Consider the following 19,434-nt stretch of genomic DNA (forward strand, 5'->3'; position numbering starts at 1 on the left):
TATTTTCTAGGAGTCTTGGAAACCCCATGGCAGGGGTTGGGCAGGGATTCCCTCAAGATTTAAGCATTGCAGTGGCCATTTGTTTCTCAGTCCGGAAATTGTTGGTCTCTTGGGACAGAGACCTGGAGCAGGGGAAATAGACTTTATTCCCTACTTACACGATCCACTGTGGTATTTCCAGGATTCTGTAATAACCACTTTAACATCGGTGACATCTTCAGTGCATAGGGGACAAATGCAGGTATATTTAGGACTGCTACATCCTACTTCCATGCTACATCCATTATACTGATGGCTAATTTATTGTCAGCATATTGAGCACATACAGATATAGTTTATTTGTACACACACAACGCGTTCGTAGTGCTGATTGATCATTGTGCTATCCATCTTTTATGATGATGTAATGGTAAAGTTGGCCAGGTCACGGCCCCCCGAAAACGGTAGTGTGAATAGAGACTAAGGCTGCATTCACACGACCGTTGGGGGATGTATATACGGCCGTAAGTTTGCAGCTGTATATAAGTTCCCCTATAGGCCAGCAACGGGCACACAGAGTCGTATGGTGCTGCGCACGTGTGTGTGGGGGGGGGGGGGACATAGGACATTTCCTATCATTCCCTCTGTTATGTCGCCAAGCACCTCCTCCTCTCCATGGTGCCAGAGGTGTGTCCGCCCACCTACGGCCCAGCGGACATACTTTCGTGTGTATGTGCCCTAAAGGTGAATCTGTAGCTTATCTCTGGAAAAATCTGCATGCATACGTATTAACCCCTTAATGACCGACCTATCGGGAATCTACGTCGGTCATTAAGGGTACTTCTTCTGACGCGACGCCTTTCTACGGCGCCACGTCAGAAGAAGATTTTGGGACATCGGGTCAGTATAGTGCCGATGTCGGGCTGTGATATAGCAGCCCAGACCTGGCATTAACACCCGGGATCGGAAAAACTCAGTTCCCGGGTGTTTAACCGCTTACACGCCGCGTTCAAGTGTGTCCCACATGGATAAACCCCCCACCCCCCCACCCACCCCCCAGGGGATCCGTTCCCTCCTGCCGTTTCTGCCTCCTGAGTTTCTAAATCGCAGATCCATCTTGTTTTAACCCATGTGAAACACTTAAAGGGTTAATAGACTCAATAGAAGTTGTTTTACATACATTGAGGGGTGAAGTTTCTATAGTGGGGTAATTTATGGGGTTTTATTATCATATAGGCCTTACAAAGTCACTTGGAAGCTGAGTTGTCCCTCAAAATGTGAGTTTTGGCAATTTTCATGAAAATGAGAAAAATCGCACCTAAAGTTCTGCACCTCATAACATCCTAGAAAAATGACCAGAAGCATAAAATATCATCCCAACATAAAGCAGACATTCCATAAATGTTAATTATCAAGCTTTTTGGGTAGTTTTACTTCCTGTCTGGAAAGCAGAACATTTCAAATTTGGAAAATGAAGAATTTTTCAAAACTTTTGCCAAATTTTCACTTTTTTTCAGAACGAAATGCAAAACTTATCACTTAAATTTTATAACTAACATGAGGTACAATGTGTCACGAGAAAACATTCTCAAAATCACCGGGATATGTTAAAGCGTTCCGAAGTTATAACCAATTATCGTGAGACATGTCAGATTTGAAAAATCGAGTCTGGTCATTGAGCTGAAAACTAGTGTCGGTGATAAGGGGTTAAGATTCCACAATGAGCATGCTGTGGATATTATTAGATTTATTGTAGAATTCACAAATTGCTGCAGAATCAACAATTCTAGACTTGGGTGTATTATACATACATACAACCCTGTCCTTCACCAGCAGCAGAGTTGTGAATAATTGTAAGACGAGGGTGATGCACGGTAGGAGAGGACAGAAATGGAGCCTCTCTTCTTCTTCTGATGAAAGGAGCTTCCTCCACTGGAGGTACAACAGAGCTATCTTCCTACATTCCCTTGGTATTCGGATTTCGGGAGCAGTAAGTACACTGCAGTATATCATAAGTTGTGACATAGGGAAACAAAGCAACACATATTGCTTTCTAGCAGTCAATTAATTTCTTGATGTGTTTTTCTTGCTAATGTTGTATTTCTGCAGTCAGTCATTACATTTTCCCAACAATAACTGTATTTTTACCCATTTTACTTACAGTAACCATGTCTCAGGCTATACAAACCAACGGTGCCCAACCACTGAGCAAAACATGGGAGCTAAGCCTTTATGAACTGCAGAGGACACCACAGGTAATGGCTGAGATAAATTCATATTTGTAGTGAATATATGTCCCTTCAACTTTGGTTTAACTAGTGATATCTCTTAACAGGAAGCAATTACAGATGGCTTAGAAATAGTAGTGTCACCTAGAAGTCTGCACAGTGAACTGATGTGTCCCATCTGCTTGGACATGCTGAAGAATACTATGACGACTAAGGAATGTCTCCACCGCTTCTGCGCTGACTGCATCATCACCGCACTTAGGAGCGGGTAAGAATCCCAGGGCACATCATTGCATTTCTGTCCTAATTTCACTTATTCCCTACCCACAGGATAGCTGGGTCTTGTCATGAGACCCGCAGTAATTACTGCATGAATGGGACTACAAGAATGAGCACTTGTAGTCCCATGCTCCTCCTGGGGACACGGTAAATGGAGCACTAGCTGGACATGTACGTTGGCACTCAAATTATATTGAGCACTAAGAAACTTAAAAGGGATGGCCTCCTGTTTTTTGTAACGTGAGTGTAAGTGTGGATGGGTTGTCATTTTTTAGAGATTTAAGTTAGAAATCACATGACCCTCCATCTGCAGGAATCTCTGGATGATGAAGTAAAAGGCAGGAGGCTTCACTTTACAGATCAAGAAAGCAGAGCAGAACAATAAATAATGTATACTGGTAAACTGCCTAATATCCTGCTCCCCCACACTTACACACATTACAAAACCATGAGGTAAAGTGACCAACCCCTTTAAGTCCCAACAGACAGGCCCCAACATTTAGATGACAAGTTAATTTTTAACAACATAATGTATTTAACCCCTTGTTTTTGTTTATTGCATTTCTGTTTTTCACTTCCCTAGTTCAAAATCCATGACTTTTTATTTTTCCATTCACCAGGCTGTGTTATGGCTTGTTGTCTGTGAGGCACTAACTGTCCATGAACTTTTTCTCTCCACCTGGATCGTTTTTGCTTTGCGTGGAATAGCTCATGTTGCTTGTAGTTGAGATGCAGTTACTGGACTAACTTTGCATTGCTATTTATGTCATCACACAACCCATAAAGGGGTTGTCCCCTTTCTATAAATAATTGATATTGATTATACACAGGCGGTCCTCTACTTAAGGACAACCGACTTACAGACGACCCCTAGTTAAAGATGGACCCCTCTGCCCACTGTGATATCTGGTGAAGCTCTCTGGATGCTTTACTATAGTCCCAGACTGCAATTATCAGCTGTAAGGTGTCTGTAATGAAGCTTTCTTGATAATCCTTGGTCCCATTACAGCAAAAAAAGATTTGAAACTCCGATTGTCACTGGAGATAAAAAAAATTGTCTGGATCAGTTTCGACTTGCATGCAAATTTAACTTAAGAACAAACCTATGGACCTTATCTTGTATGTAACCCAGGGGACTGCCTGTATTGAAAAGTTTTCCAATTTTTATAATATATACTTTCTGTGGCAATTCCTCATTTATCTCTAGATTTCTGCTTGATGTCCACTGTTTACTTTCTGTAGATAGAAATCTGTCCCTGGTCATGTGATGTCACACAGACGCATGGCTCATTATAATGCATATCTCAGATCACCCTGCGATATAATGAGTCGTGTACCTGTGTGACATCACATGAGCATGGGACGGTTTTTACTCTCAGGAAGTCAGCAATGAAACTTCCATCAAGCAGAGATGTAAAATAGAAATGAAGAGTTCATTCAAAGTATTTTGGAAAATGTAATAACTTTTCATTATGCAAACAATTACAGTTATTTCCTGAAATGGGATATCCCCTTACATTATTCTAGTTTCTGAAACAGAAATAAAGACTTCAAAAGTCTCCGGTTGTGTGAATACTGACTGACAAGGGGAGCTTTTAAACCACATTTATTATTCTGGCAACATATTAGTTGGTATGGCCTAACACTAGAATGTAAGGGTTTTCACTATTCTGATAAAGCAGCAACGTTTCCATCTTCATGTAGATGATGTTATTTTTTAGTTTGCATGTATTTTTTTAGACTGACCCACTGGTTTTCCTACAGGAATAAAGAATGCCCAACATGTCGTAAAAAACTGGTATCCAAAAGATCGCTGCGACCAGACCCAAACTTTGATGCCCTTATTAGTAAAATCTACCCAAGCCGAGATGAATATGAAGCTCATCAAGAAAGAGTTTTGGCTAGGATCAGCAAACACAACAACCAGCAAGCTCTTAGCCATAGTATTGAGGAGGGGCTAAAAATCCAAGCAATGAACAGGTAACATGGGTGGCTTGCTATCATGTGTGTAAATGAATGAGATGTATATGAAGTGTAAAGACAGAAGCGCAGGGTAAGCTGTTGTCAGGTCTCACAATGTCTGATACGCACGGTCATTCTCGACTATCTATTTCAGTTTTGTTTTGGCTCCTAAGGTACTCACAGTGTCCTAGCTTGGTTGAATTATCATGTAGTATCCATAGAAGACAGCCTATGTAGTTCTACCAGTTGTATCCACACAGTGACGATTACAGTGTCAAAGTGGAATGATCAGAAATGGGGTTTTGCAATTGTTTTTGGTCGTGTTGCTGTTTTTACAAGTGAAACACATTTGCCCCAGAACCACATTGAAGGCTGATGCAAAACCACATGTTGAAATGCACCATCATGTTTGAGTTGTATGTGTGAACTGAATAGAGGTGGTATGTTTATCAGGGGTAAAAGCCGATAACTAGGAATTATGTCATTAATATTTAGCAATTACAATATAGAAATGGAACAGTTACTAGTCTTTTGGTGTTTCTCTTTAGTTCAGATACTAATGCCATAGATTCATTGTAATAATAAGGAATATTTAAGATTATTGGGATGGAATTATGTTATATATAATTACTTTAGGATGGTTTAATTATCCTATAGACTACGGTGAGGGTCCATGTGTGCTGCATTGCAGATGCTTTGACTCAAAACGGTACACAAAGTTCTTTTGTCTGTATTCCGATCTCAACACATGGAGAGACAGTTTGGACCATGATTACAAGGATCCATGCTATCAGAGGTCGCATTAACGCCTCACCAAGCGTCATAGACGCATGCTGAGGCGCCATTACCCCCCAAAATAATTGCCATGCGTCAAAGTACGCATGGCAATTATTTCCTGTAGCGCGCAGGCTGAGCGGTTCAGCGCGCTGCAAATGAGGGCAATGTCTATAGAGCGATCACAGCGCGCGCTGGACCGCTCAGCCTGACACGTGACTCAGTGTCAGGGGCGGGCAGGAGAGACCCGGAGCGACAGCGCAGTCCTCGGGGGAGACATGCGGGCTGCTGCTCCAGCTCCCCCTGCAGGCCAGTGTGTCAGTGTTATGTGATTCTATCGGGACCGGAGAGCAGGGCCAAGTGAGTGCAAACCCCGACCACACTGTACTCACTGCACTCTGTGTACTGTGTGTAGCGGGCATGCTCTGTGTAGTATGTGTGTGCCCTATGTGTAGTGGGTATGCTGTGTGTAGTATGTGTGTGCCCTGTGTGTAGTATGTGTGTGCCCTGTGTGTAGTATGTGTGTGCCCTGTGTGTAGTATGTGTGTGCCCTGTGTGTAGTATGTGTGTGCCCTGTGTGTAGTATGTGTGTGCCCTGTGTGTAGTATGTGTGTGCCCTGTGTGTAGTATGTGTGTGCCCTGTGTGTAGTATGTGTGTGCCCTGTGTGTAGTATGTGTGTGCCCTGTGTGTAGTATGTGTGTGCCCTGTGTGTAGTATGTGTGTGCCCTGTGTGTAGTATGTGTGTGCCCTGTGTGTAGTGTAGTATGTGTGTGCCCTGTGTGTAGTGTAGTATGTGTGTGCCCTGTGTGTAGTGTAGTATGTGTGTGCCCTGTGTGTAGTGTAGTATGTGTGTGCCCTGTGTGTAGTGTAGTATGTGTGTGCCCTGTGTGTAGTGTAGTATGTGTGTGCCCTGTGTGTAGTGTAGTATGTGTGTGCCCTGTGTGTAGTGTAGTATGTGTGTGCCCTGTGTGTAGTGTAGTATGTGTGTGCCCTGTGTGTAGTGTAGTATGTGTGTGCCCTGTGTGTAGTGTAGTATGTGTGTGCCCTGTGTGTAGTGTAGTATGTGTGTGCCCTGTGTGTAGTGTAGTATGTGTGTGCCCTGTGTGTAGTGTAGTATGTGTGTGCCCTGTGTGTAGTGTAGTATGTGTGTGCCCTGTGTGTAGTGTAGTATGTGTGTGCCCTGTGTGTAGTGTAGTATGTGTGTGCCCTGTGTGTAGTGGGTATGCTGTGTGCCCTGTGTGTAGTGGGTATGCTGTGTGCCCTGTGTGTAGTGGGTATGCTGTGTGCCCTGTGTGTAGTGGGTATGCTGTGTGCCCTGTGTGTAGTGGGTATGCTGTGTGCCCTGTGTGTAGTGGGTATGCTGTGTGCCCTGTGTGTAGTGGGTATGCTGTGTGCCCTGTGTGTAGTGGGTATGCTGTGTGCCCTGTGTGTAGTGGGTATGCTGTGTGCCCTGTGTGTAGTGGGTATGCTGTGTGCCCTGTGTGTAGTGGGTATGCTGTGTGCCCTGTGTGTAGTGGGTATGCTGTGTGCCCTGTGTGTAGTGGGTATGCTGTGTGCCCTGTGTGTAGTGGGTATGCTGTGTGCCCTGTGTGTAGTGGGTATGCTGTGTGCCCTGTGTGTAGTGGGTATGCTGTGTGCCCTGTGTGTAGTGGGTATGCTGTGTGCCCTGTGTGTAGTGGGTATGCTGTGTGCCCTGTGTGTAGTGGGTATGCTGTGTGCCCTGTGTGTAGTGGGTATGCTGTGTGCCCTGTGTGTAGTGGGTATGCTGTGTGCCCTGTGTGTAGTGGGTATGCTGTGTGCCCTGTGTGTAGTGGGTATGCTGTGTGCCCTGTGTGTAGTGGGTATGCTGTGTGCCCTGTGTGTAGTGGGTATGCTGTGTGCCCTGTGTGTAGTGGGTATGCTGTGTGCCCTGTGTGTAGTGGGTATGCTGTGTGCCCTGTGTGTAGTGGGTATGCTGTGTGCCCTGTGTGTAGTGGGTATGCTGTGTGCCCTGTGTGTAGTGGGTATGCTGTGTGCCCTGTGTGTAGTGGGTATGCTGTGTGCCCTGTGTGTAGTGGGTATGCTGTGTGCCCTGTGTGTAGTGGGTATGCTGTGTGCCCTGTGTGTAGTGGGTATGCTGTGTGCCCTGTGTGTAGTGGGTATGCTGTGTGCCCTGTGTGTAGTGGGTATGCTGTGTGCCCTGTGTGTAGTGGGTATGCTGTGTGCCCTGTGTGTAGTGGGTATGCTGTGTGCCCTGTGTGTAGTGGGTATGCTGTGTGCCCTGTGTGTAGTGGGTATGCTGTGTGCCCTGTGTGTAGTGGGTATGCTGTGTGCCCTGTGTGTAGTGGGTATGCTGTGTGCCCTGTGTGTAGTGGGTATGCTGTGTGCCCTGTGTGTAGTGGGTATGCTGTGTGCCCTGTGTGTAGTGGGTATGCTGTGTGCCCTGTGTGTAGTGGGTATGCTGTGTGCCCTGTGTGTAGTGGGTATGCTGTGTGCCCTGTGTGTAGTGGGTATGCTGTGTGCCCTGTGTGTAGTGGGTATGCTGTGTGCCCTGTGTGTAGTGGGTATGCTGTGTGCCCTGTGTGTAGTGGGTATGCTGTGTGCCCTGTGTGTAGTGGGTATGCTGTGTGCCCTGTGTGTAGTGGGTATGCTGTGTGCCCTGTGTGTAGTGGGTATGCTGTGTGCCCTGTGTGTAGTGGGTATGCTGTGTGCCCTGTGTGTAGTATGTGTGTGCCCTGTGTGTAGTATGTGTGTGCCCTGTGTGTAGTGTAGTATGTGTGTGCCCTGTGTGTAGTGTAGTATGTGTGTGCCCTGTGTGTAGTGTAGTATGTGTGTGCCCTGTGTGTAGTGTAGTATGTTGTGTGCCCTGTGTGTAGTGTAGTATGTTGTGTGCCCTGTGTGTAGTGTAGTATGCTGTGTGCCCTGTGTGTAGTGTAGTATGCTGTGTGCCCTGTGTGTAGTGTAGTATGCTGTGTGCCCTGTGTGTAGTGGGTATGCTGTGTGCCCTGTGTGTAGTGGGTATGCTGTGTGCCCTGTGTGTAGTGGGTATGCTGTGTGCCCTGTGTGTAGTGGGTATGCTGTGTGCCCTGTGTGTAGTGGGTATGCTGTGTGCCCTGTGTGTAGTGGGTATGCTGTGTGCCCTGTGTGTAGTGGGTATGCTGTGTGCCCTGTGTGTAGTGGGTATGCTGTGTGCCCTGTGTGTAGTGGGTATGCTGTGTGCCCTGTGTGTAGTGGGTATGCTGTGTGCCCTGTGTGTAGTGGGTATGCTGTGTGCCCTGTGTGTAGTGGGTATGCTGTGTGCCCTGTGTGTAGTGGGTATGCTGTGTGCCCTGTGTGTAGTGGGTATGCTGTGTGCCCTGTGTGTAGTATGTGTGTGCCCTGTGTGTAGTATGTGTGTGCCCTGTGTGTAGTATGTGTGTGCCCTGTGTGTAGTGTAGTATGTGTGTGCCCTGTGTGTAGTATGTGTGTGCCCTGTGTGTAGTGTAGTATGTGTGTGCCCTGTGTGTAGTGTAGTATGTGTGTGCCCTGTGTGTAGTGTAGTATGTGTGTGCCCTGTGTGTAGTGTAGTATGTGTGTGCCCTGTGTGTAGTGTAGTATGCTGTGTGCCCTGTGTGTAGTGTAGTATGCTGTGTGCCCTGTGTGTAGTGGGTATGCTGTGTGCCCTGTGTGTAGTGGGTATGCTGTGTGCCCTGTGTGTAGTGGGTATGCTGTGTGCCCTGTGTGTGGTGGGTATGCTGTGTGCCCTGTGTGTGGTGGGTATGCTGTGTGCCCTGTGTGTGGTGGGTATGCTGTGTGCCCTGTGTGTGGTGGGTATGCTGTGTGCCCTGTGTGTGGTGGGTATGCTGTGTGCCCTGTGTGTGGTGGGTATGCTGTGTGCCCTGTGTGTGGTGGGTATGCTGTGTGCCCTGTGTGTGGTGGGTATGCTGTGTGCCCTGTGTGTGGTGGGTATGCTGTGTGCCCTGTGTGTGGTGGGTATGCTGTGTGCCCTGTGTGTGGTGGGTATGCTGTGTGCCCTGTGTGTGGTGGGTATGCTGTGTGCCCTGTGTGTGGTGGGTATGCTGTGTGCCCTGTGTGTGGTGGGTATGCTGTGTGCCCTGTGTGTGGTGGGTATGCTGTGTGCCCTGTGTGTGGTGGGTATGCTGTGTGCCCTGTGTGTGGTGGGTATGCTGTGTGCCCTGTGTGTGGTGGGTATGCTGTGTGCCCTGTGTGTGGTGGGTATGCTGTGTGCCCTGTGTGTGGTGGGTATGCTGTGTGCCCTGTGTGTGGTGGGTATGCTGTGTGCCCTGTGTGTGGTGGGTATGCTGTGTGCCCTGTGTGTGGTGGGTATGCTGTGTGCCCTGTGTGTGGTGGGTATGCTGTGTGCCCTGTGTGTGGTGGGTATGCTGTGTGCCCTGTGTGTGGTGGGTATGCTGTGTGCCCTGTGTGTGGTGGGTATGCTGTGTGCCCTGTGTGTGGTGGGTATGCTGTGTGCCCTGTGTGTGGTGGGTATGCTGTGTGCCCTGTGTGTGGTGGGTATGCTGTGTGCCCTGTGTGTAGTGGGTATGCTGTGTGCCCTGTGTGTGGTGGGTATGCTGTGTGCCCTGTGTGTAGTGGGTATGCTGTGTGCCCTGTGTGTAGTGGGTATGCTGTGTGCCCTGTGTGTGGTGGGTATGCTGTGTGCCCTGTGTGTGGTGGGTATGCTGTGTGCCCTGTGTGTGGTGGGTATGCTGTGTGCCCTGTGTGTGGTGGGTATGCTGTGTGCCCTGTGTGTGCTGGGTATGCTGTGTGCCCTGTGTGTGCTGGGTATGCTGTGTGCCCTGTGTGTGCTGGGTATGCTGTGTGCCCTGTGTGTGCTGGGTATGCTGTGTGCCCTGTGTGTGCTGGGTATGCGTAGTATGTGTGTGCCCTATGTGTAGTATGTGTGTGCCCTATGTGTAGTATGTGTGTGCCCTATGTGTAGTATGTGTGTGCCCTATGTGTAGTATGTGTGTGCCCTATGTGTAGTATGTGTGTGCCCTATGTGTAGTGGATATGCTGTGTGTAGTGAGTGTGCCAGGTGCTGCGCTGTATGTGTGTTGCATGTAGTGAGTGTGCCCTATGTGTAGTGGATATGCTGTGTGCGTGCGTGTGCTGCACTGTGTGTGGTACTATGTATAGTTAGTGAGTGTGCCGGGTGCTGCGCTGTGTGGGTGTGCTATGTGTAGTGAGTGTGCCCTATGTGTAGTGTGTGTTCCTCTCTGCAGGTCTCTGTATATATATCACTGATAACAGTGTAAAAAATTAGTAATTAAAAAAAAAAGAAAAAAAACATTAAGTAAAAAATAGCAGTGTTAAAAGAAAAAGCGTAACGCCCTCAAACCCCCAAAAATAAATGTAGAAGCGTCAGCCCCGGCCTGTTCTGTTGGGGGGGGCTCCAGCCGGCCCCAGCCCACTCTATAAGTGGGGGGGGGTGTCTTCGGGGGCCGGTGTCAACCCTTGTCCACTCTGTAGGTTAAGACAATGGAAAAGTTGTGCACCACTTGTGGCAAAAAAAAAAAACTTGGGCTTTAATGATTTTCTTGTATTAATAAATGTTTATTAGATCGTTAATAGACATTAATAGATATATATACGACTAGGAGTTATATATTTGTATTACTGAATATTTCATACTCCTCCTCAGCTAAAAATACTCCTCAAAAATGGTGAGAGGAGTATTATTACCCTTCCAGAAAAATGTTAGTGCGACCTCTGCATGCTATTCAGATCCACAATACAGGCAGTCCCCGGGTTACATACAAGATAGGGACTGTAGGTTTGTTCTTAAGTTGAATTTGTATGTAAGTCGAAACTGTATATTTTATCATTGTAGTTTCCGGCAATTTTTTTTTTTTTGCCCCAGTGACAATTGGAGTTTCAAATTTTTTTGCTCTAATAGGACCAAGAATTATCAATAAAGCTTCATTACAGACACCTTACAGCTGATCATTGCAATCTGGGACTATTTTAAAGCATCCAGAGAGCTTCAGCAGAGGTCACAGTGGGCAGAGGGGTCCGTCTGTAACTATGGGTTGTCTGTAAGTCGGGTGTCCTTAAGTAGGGGACCGCCTGTACACCCATATACTTGGCTAGTAAACTAAAACCACAAACCAGGTCTGTCTGACAGATGTAACTATTGGTGTGAGATAAATGCACAGGTAATTACTAGCGGTATCTTCTGTTTTGTGCTGTGTACAGGGAAAGGAGAACATTCTAATCTGCTTACCAAGTTTCTTCTTCTGGAAATAAACAAACCGCAGGAGAAGAACATTATGGTAAGCCAATTTAGAATTTTCTCTTTTTAGTTTCAAACAATATCAATTAGCAGCAAAACATTTTTTTACTCACCCCATTTGCTTGTCAACATTTTGTACATGTATAGCCAAAAAGCTGGATTTGGATTCACACCCTGCATGTTATGGACCATAAGGTCATCTCTCCATAGGTCATGATTTTAAATTTTTTTTTTTATTTTTCCATTCAAGCAGCTATTGGTGAATACCACATTTCAGCAATTCTAAATAATTTGAGTTATGGTTGCATTGAAGTCCGGGGTTCTATCAGCAGAAATTAACCTAATAAACTACTATCAGATTTTGCAAACTCTTTGCAGCGCTGCCATATAAATCATTAATTATTATCAGTATGTTGTCAAGCGGACTAACAGCTTGTAGATAATGTCTCTTTCATAAGCTATGTTGGTGGCATCATCCAAAAAATCTACTTTGCAGTAAGATGTAAACTGTTTGTATATAATCACAGAGGCAGAGAGTTCAGCACTGAAAATGGGCTCTTCCCACTATATAACACCCCTCTTATATATTATGTGATTGATGTGATTCACCAGGTTTCTTGAGTCTGTTTTCTACATGCAGAGCTGACAATTGAAGGGGCTGTTCTGAGCAGGCACAGCTTGACTTGACTTCATTGTTCAGCTATTCGCCTCCCTTGATTTTATACAACCAATTTACAACTCGCTTCAAAGTTGATTTTCTTGATGTTGCCACCCCTGGCCCATGAAAGAAACATCTGGAAGATGTTCATTAGATAATGTTAGAAGAAATTGACCTACTAATCCACTAACTAACGGGTTCCTTTTAAACCATACCTGTAAGATTTATCCTTTTGGAATCGGTAGCTGCTAAAGAAACCCTCTTGATCATATAAACAATGCAGTTTGACACCATGCTCAAGTGACATTTTTTTTGTATATACTTGTATCTAGCAATAAATACTACAATATTAGCATCTTACAAGTCTTTAAGAGAAAGTTAGAAGGTTGAGACCTCTTCTAGAATAATTAATCATTTAAGTCACACTACAAGCTTGATAGATGGACACCCATCTGCATTCATTCAGATAATTGGAAACAATCACAGCCCAAGCGTTTTCATACTTCAAAGAGATTTTACCTCTAATTGTATTAAATGAAATCTGTCACAAGAATATTGTGCCCAGCATATTGTCATGGTGGTGCTTTATAGGGTGATGTGAAATGAAATTTCATTAAGTGTCCAACCACTTTCATATTTTTATTTGTTTTAAACCTGGTTATTAACCTTTCTATGAGGACTGTTTGATTCTAGACACTACTAAATGAGAATCTTTGTTTCTTTCAGGTTGCAGAGAGGTAAAAAGCAGCAGTTAGAAAATGGGAGCGGAGCAGAAGACAATGCTGACAGTTCACACTGCAGTAATGCATCAGTACATAGCAATCAGGAAGCGGGGCCCAGCAACAAGAGGACCAAAACATCTGATGATTCAGGTTTAGAGTTGGACACTAACAATGAAGCTGTGACTATAGATCCTGCACTGGATGGATCAAGTGAGATAGAGTTGGTGTTTAGGCCCCACCCTACACTAATGGAGAAGGATGATAATGCCCAGACTCGGTAATGACAACATTGATACTCCATATATAGCTATCTCTCCCTGTCTTGCTCTCCCTCACTCACTCTGCCTGGCTCTCTCTCTCGCTCTCTCTCCGTCTTTATCCCCATGCATCTTACCTCATACTTAAGCTGTCTTATGCTCATTGCCAATAGTAACCAATCAAAGCTCAGAGCTCATATTAATGACCTGTGGCAGAATAGCAACCAATCATAGCTCAGCTTCTAACTGCCACAACAACAGCAGCAGCAGACAATGGCTCATGTATAAGTTAATTAATATACACAATCTATTCCCGGTCTCCCCTCCCCCCCCCCCTCCTTACAGTTTTTTTTCCCCCTAAATTTCTTTCAATAAAAAAACTTTATCAAGTTTGACAATAACTTTTGCAATGGGTAGGACGTATACATTGTAAAAACAGACGGAGAGCTAAAATCCATCTCTTATTTTTTGCAATTTGTATAATGATGCATCACTCTGTATGCCTGATGTACACTCGAAATGAGATGTGATTGTAGCCTTACCTTTACCTACTTTAACACAGCCGTATGTTAAAACCAAGTAAATAAAGTTCAAAATGTTTTAATACATCAGTTTTTTTTTTCTATTTAAAGGTATATAAAGACTTCTGGAAATGCTACGGTCGATCATTTGTCCAAGTACTTGGCTGTTCGGTTGGCTCTTGAAGAATTCCGAAGTAAAGGCGAGTCCAACCAAATGAGTCTGAACGCTGCTAGTGAAAAACAGTACACCATATACATTGCTACAGCCAATGGACAATTCACAGTATGTATTGTGTTATTAGTAACAACCTAAATGCAAGATTCTTTTAATATACTTTTAAGTTTTATTTTTAGAATGCTGCTGTGAAGGAAACTATTTTGCTGTGTACTTGTAGCATTTATTTTTAGGTTTAGTGTTCCTTATGCACAAGTGCCCTTATACAGTTGGGTATCTGTATTGGAGGGAAGCTACACTAACATATATTTATTTCTGTGCCAGACATATGTAAGAAAAGACCCAGCTTTGGTAAGTGGCAGAAATGGGAAAACAAAGCTGACTTATTGGTGTAATGTTAGACTAATAAAGTGATTGATTTATCATACAGCTCTCGCCACTGACAAATCTGGGGATCTATAGGATTGTCTAGTCAAACACTTTGTGTTAGTATATTTGCTTTAGTATATTTTTTTTTTTATTTAGTATATTGTGCTTAAGCCATTCGCATAACACTATAATAAGTCAAATCTGTTTTGTTATAGGTGCTAAATGGTTCGTTTTCCTTGGAACTAGTCAGTGAAAAGTACTGGAAGGTGAATAAACCAATGGAACTTTACTATGCGCCAACTAAGGAACACAAATAGTGGTGTCCTCATTTAGACAGGTGCTCTTCCTGACCTTCTTTGCACTTGTGAAGCTAGTGGCGCTTCGGACCTGACATTTGTCAAATTATTTACATTAACGATTTTGTGGCAGTGTTGAAGGTGACCTCTTGGAGAAATGGGACTTCTCAGACAAAAAGCACTTTGGAGTTATTCAAGGATGCTTCATGTTATATCTATTTATTTATTTGGTAATTTTGCATTGTATGGACCTGATCAAAACTGCTATGTAACAATTTTTGGTTCTAGGGAACAATGAGTGTATCAAGCAGCCGCATATGTTACATTATATATGACCTACTCGGACCTTCATAAGCCTGGTGTATGTTTTTGAAGAACACTTGTATAATATACTTGTTTTGCCTCTTTCGCAATTAAACTGTCGGACAAGACTTGTTTTGCATCCTGATGATTAATGGAGTAAAATTCTGTACAAAAAGACTTTTGTGCCATGTCTATATAAGGTAGACATGTGAATATTTGTTATTATACAAAGGTGAAGGGGTGAGAAGCTATATGGTTATGTATATATCCATTGTAAATAAATCCATTTGAAATTGGCATGAGTCATTAATGTCCTTACAAATTTATTATCGTGCACTTTTCACATTGCAACCGGCTTGTTTGCAGTCAAATGCAGATGAGCTCTCTTTTAGAGGCTGAAGGGGAGGTATTCCAACAGTAAGGCCTACCCGGCATGCACATCAATGGCTTCCATTAACTACAATCCTATAGAACGAGTCTCTCTCGCCCAGTATTTGTCTATATGAAGCATGCTTTTTCAGTGTTTGCACCTGGGGGTATGGTGTGTTGGTCTGAACTAAAATTGTGTATATGATCCAACGTTTAAAAAAAAAAAACCAAGGCCCGTATTGTGTCACTGGCCCTTTTATTTCCAAAGTTACGGCATGTTCCTCTTCCTGTATATGCCCTAAAACTCAAATTTTAAAGTCAAATTTAAGCTGCTCACTGTTCCCATGATGCCAACCATGGGAGCCAAGGATCCAACCACGATCACATGTTGAGATATCATTGCATTTCCATTGTGTTTGCTGGAGGCGATGGAAATGCTTACATTCAGGCGCCCGGAACCTTGGCATGACTCCCGATCCTCTGCACGGTTCCTGGCTGCTGCTCTTCTTTCTTCTCTAGCCAGCAGAGTCGCTTCCATGCGATCTCCCGGCCGGCGCATGCTATGATTTGCGGCATCATAGTGTGCGCCCGTCAACAGTTCGCATGGACTTGACTGCCGGATAGAGAAGAGGAGCCGCGCTGAGCATTGGGGGCGAGTATCATATATATATATATATATATATATATATATATATATATATATATAATACTTGAGTATATACGGTATCTATATTTGCAGATGATATCTCTGTAAAGTAATTAATACAGAAGAGGATAGTATAACATTAGAGGGATTTGTAGAAACTGGAGACCTGGGCTGACAAATGGCATACGAGGCTTAATGTAAGGTTAAGCACTTAGGTCAAGGAAATGAACACATAATTATAATACCATATTTTTCGGTGTATAAGGCGCACCTCTAATAAATGCCTGCTAAGACATCTAGGTTCATATATAAGGCGCAGGATCAAATGCAGTACCTAAAAATGACCAGCAGGTGGCAGACCTGTGCACAGTTAAAGCCAGCTACACTTCCCGGGAAACTTGTCTTCAGCGTGTCAGAGAGCTCCGATCTCAGAGGTATGGCTGCTGGGGGTTAATGCAGGGTGATGCAGCAGGGGTTAAGCAGTCTCCCTCTGCCCCTTCTCCTTCCCTCCTCAGCCAGGGTGTTATTCCTGTGGGGTTCCCTGTTGCTTCTCTTTCCCCTGTTACAGGGCTGTCAGGTATGGGGGATTGTTTGTGGTCGGCACTATGGCAGCTCCGGTCTCTCCGTGCTAGGGGAGGACAGGATGGGCACAATGTTAGTTGTGGTGCCAGGGCACTTCAGGAGCTAGGGACCCTGTATACTCTGTGGGAAGGTGCAGGAAATTTCTGGGGTTGGAGCTATTAAACACTGGTAAATGTATAGTACATATTGTCTTTAGCACATTTCTGTATAAGTTCATATATAAGGCGCACCGGTCTATAAGGCGCACCTTTGATTTCTGAGAAAATTAAAGGATTTTTGGTGCGCCTTATAGGCCGAAAAATACGGTATTCAACTAACTCCATTCAACTCAAACTCAATTTAAGTGATCAGAGCCAACAGGCATCTGCTGCTAAAGCAAATTAAATTATGGGATGTATCAAGAGAGGAATAGATTCTTACCATAAGGACATCGTTTTGCCCTTATACAAATCCCTGGTCAAACCACACATGGAATATTGTGTACAGTTTTGGGCACCAGTGTATAAAAAGGATATAGTAGAGCTGGAACGGGTGCAGAGGAGAGCAACCAGGATTATAAGGGGAATGGGGGGATTAGAATACACTCACAGATTACTAAACTTGGGGTTATTCAGTTTAGAAAAAAGACGACTGAGGGGAGACCTCATTACAATGTACAAATACCTGAACGGACAGTACAAGGATCTCTCCAAAGATCTTTTTATACCTCGGCCTGTGACCAGGACAAGGGGGCATCCTCTACGCCTAGAGGAGAGGTGGTTCTACCATTGCAATATACAGGGATTCTTTACTGTAAGAGCAGTGAGACTATGGAACTCTCTGCCACAAGCTGATAATCTGAGCATGCCTTTCTGGAGAGAAATAATATCACATTGTATTAAACGTTAAACCAGGATGTTATTCTGACTGCCATATTAGGGGTCTTGCAGGGTTTTGCCTACTTCTGGATCAACGCAATATAATGTATAGGTTGAACTTCATGGACTGATATCTTATTCTGACCTATTTGACTGTTATACTATGAATGTCTTGAGTAAGGGTGGTAGCACACATGGGGTTTTGAACCCGTTTTTTAGTCATGCAATTTTAGTTCGTTAAAAACCTGTGCAGTTTTTTTTTTTTTTAAATGCATCAGTTTTTGTCTGTTTTTAATTAAGATAATTGGGATAACCGGACAAAAATGGAAGTGTTTTTTAATGAACTGAAAACGCACAACTAAATATGGGATCAAATCAAAATGCCATTGTGCCACCAGCCTCATGGGGACTTTTATTTGCTTGATGACCTATTGTTTATTTAGTATTAACCCCTAGGCGCACCTGGACGTTATAGTACGTCCCCGGGGCTAGATACTTAGCGCACGGGGACGTTCTATAACGTCCTGCTTCTGGCACCGGCTCACGAACGGAGCCGGTACCAGAAGCAGCGGCTGTCAGCTGTCTAGTACAGCTGACAGCCTGCGCTAACACCCGCGATCGGAGCCGGCTCCGATCGCGGGTGTTAACCCCTTACACGCCGCGGTCAAACATGACCGCGGCGTGTAACGGTGTTAGCGCTGTGGATCGGATCCCCCGTGCCGCTTACCGGGGGATCCGATCCTCTTCCGGGCAGCTCCGAGGACTGGCATGTGCCCCGGAGCTGCCCGGTCTCCATGGCAGCCAGACCCCTTCCGGGTCTGGCTGTAAACTGTCTGAGCATGCGCAAGCTTGCTCAGACAGTTTACACTGCTCTACAATAAAATAGTATTGTAGAGCAGTGTATTGAACTTAAACCAGTGATCAGAGCATCACTGGTTTAAGTTCAAGTATGTATAAGTAAAAATATGCAAAAACAGTTAACACTACACATTATAATAAATAAAAAATTAATACATAAAAATATAAGCCCCTAAAATGTCACTTTCCCATAAAAAAACTTAATAAAGTATAAAAAACATAAAAACACAAAAAAAACCCGCATATTTGGTATTGCCGCGTCCGTAACAATCTGCATAATAAAACAGAATCGTTACTGGACCCGCACGGTAAACGCCGGAGGAAAAAAACGCAAAAAACATTCCGAAAAAAGATAATTTTTAATTAATACCCTATAAAAAATGCTCTAAAAAGTGATTTAAAAAATGTTATGCACTCCAAAATAAGCCCACTAAAAAGAACAACTGTTCTCGCAAAAAATAAGCCCCTAACAAGATTTATCTGCCAAAAAATAAAAAAGTTATGCATATAAAAAGATGGTGATGCTAAAATGAATAAGATTTTCTCCAAATTAGTTTTTATTCAGTACAATTGAATAAAATACACAAAACCCCCACATATTTGGTATCCCTGCGTCCGTAACAATCTGTATAATAAAACAGAATCGTTATTAGATCCGCAAAGTGAACCCCGTAAAAAACAACCTAAAAAAACTCTCTCTGCTAAAGATGATTTTTTATTAATGCCCTTTAAAAATGCTCTAAAAAAGTGATTTTAAAAAGTTACGCAATCTAAAATAAGACCACTAAAAAGAGCTATCATTCTTGCAAAAAATAAGCCCTTAAACAGATTTTTGAGGTGAAAAATAAAAAAGTTATGCATATGAAAGACGGTGATGCTAAAATTAACAACAATTTTGCCAAATTACTTTTTATACAGTAAAAATGGGAAAAAATAAAAAAATATATATAAATGAAGTATTTTCATAAACGTGGCGACCCAAAGAATAAAAATAATATACTATTTTCATGGTATGGTTAACGGCCAAAAAAAAAAAACACATAAAAATTTTCCTAAAAATTGATGATTTTCATTTCCTCCACCAACAAAGAGTTAATTAAATCTCACCAATTAGCTATAGATGCCCCAAAATTATGTATTAGAAAAGTGCATCTCATGTGGCAAAAGAAATAAGCCCCTATAGGTGCACAATAAAAAAAAGAAAAAAATTATAGCCTGTACAATGTGACATAGCAAATCTGATTTGAATGGCGCCTCCTTCCCTTCTATGCCCGGCCGTGCGCCCATACAGCAGGTTACCACCACATGTAGGGTATCGGTGTACTCGGGAGAAATTGCGTATCAAACTTTGTGGAGCCTTTTTTCATTTTATCCATTAGAAATGTAA

The 19,434-nt window shown here is 43.6% G+C and overlaps 1 protein-coding gene across 1 annotated transcript in view; it reads left to right on the forward strand.

The window, feature by feature from the left end:
- RNF2 (ring finger protein 2) overlaps nucleotides 1-15,039 on the forward strand; it is an 18,311-nt gene extending 3,272 nt beyond the window's left edge. The window contains exons 2-7 of the mRNA XM_072126617.1: nucleotides 2,143-2,234; nucleotides 2,315-2,475; nucleotides 4,251-4,466; nucleotides 12,819-13,091; nucleotides 13,704-13,875; nucleotides 14,352-15,039. Of these exons, the coding sequence (XP_071982718.1) occupies nucleotides 2,148-2,234; nucleotides 2,315-2,475; nucleotides 4,251-4,466; nucleotides 12,819-13,091; nucleotides 13,704-13,875; nucleotides 14,352-14,453 (1,011 nt within the window). The 5' untranslated portion in view covers nucleotides 2,143-2,147 and the 3' untranslated portion in view covers nucleotides 14,454-15,039. The remainder of the gene's footprint in view (nucleotides 1-2,142; nucleotides 2,235-2,314; nucleotides 2,476-4,250; nucleotides 4,467-12,818; nucleotides 13,092-13,703; nucleotides 13,876-14,351) is intronic.
- The last annotated feature ends 4,395 nt before the right edge of the window (nucleotides 15,040-19,434 follow it).

The sequence above is a fragment of the Engystomops pustulosus genome, chromosome 10, assembly GCF_040894005.1.
Source record: "Engystomops pustulosus chromosome 10, aEngPut4.maternal, whole genome shotgun sequence".
NCBI lineage: Eukaryota > Metazoa > Chordata > Amphibia > Anura > Leptodactylidae > Engystomops > Engystomops pustulosus.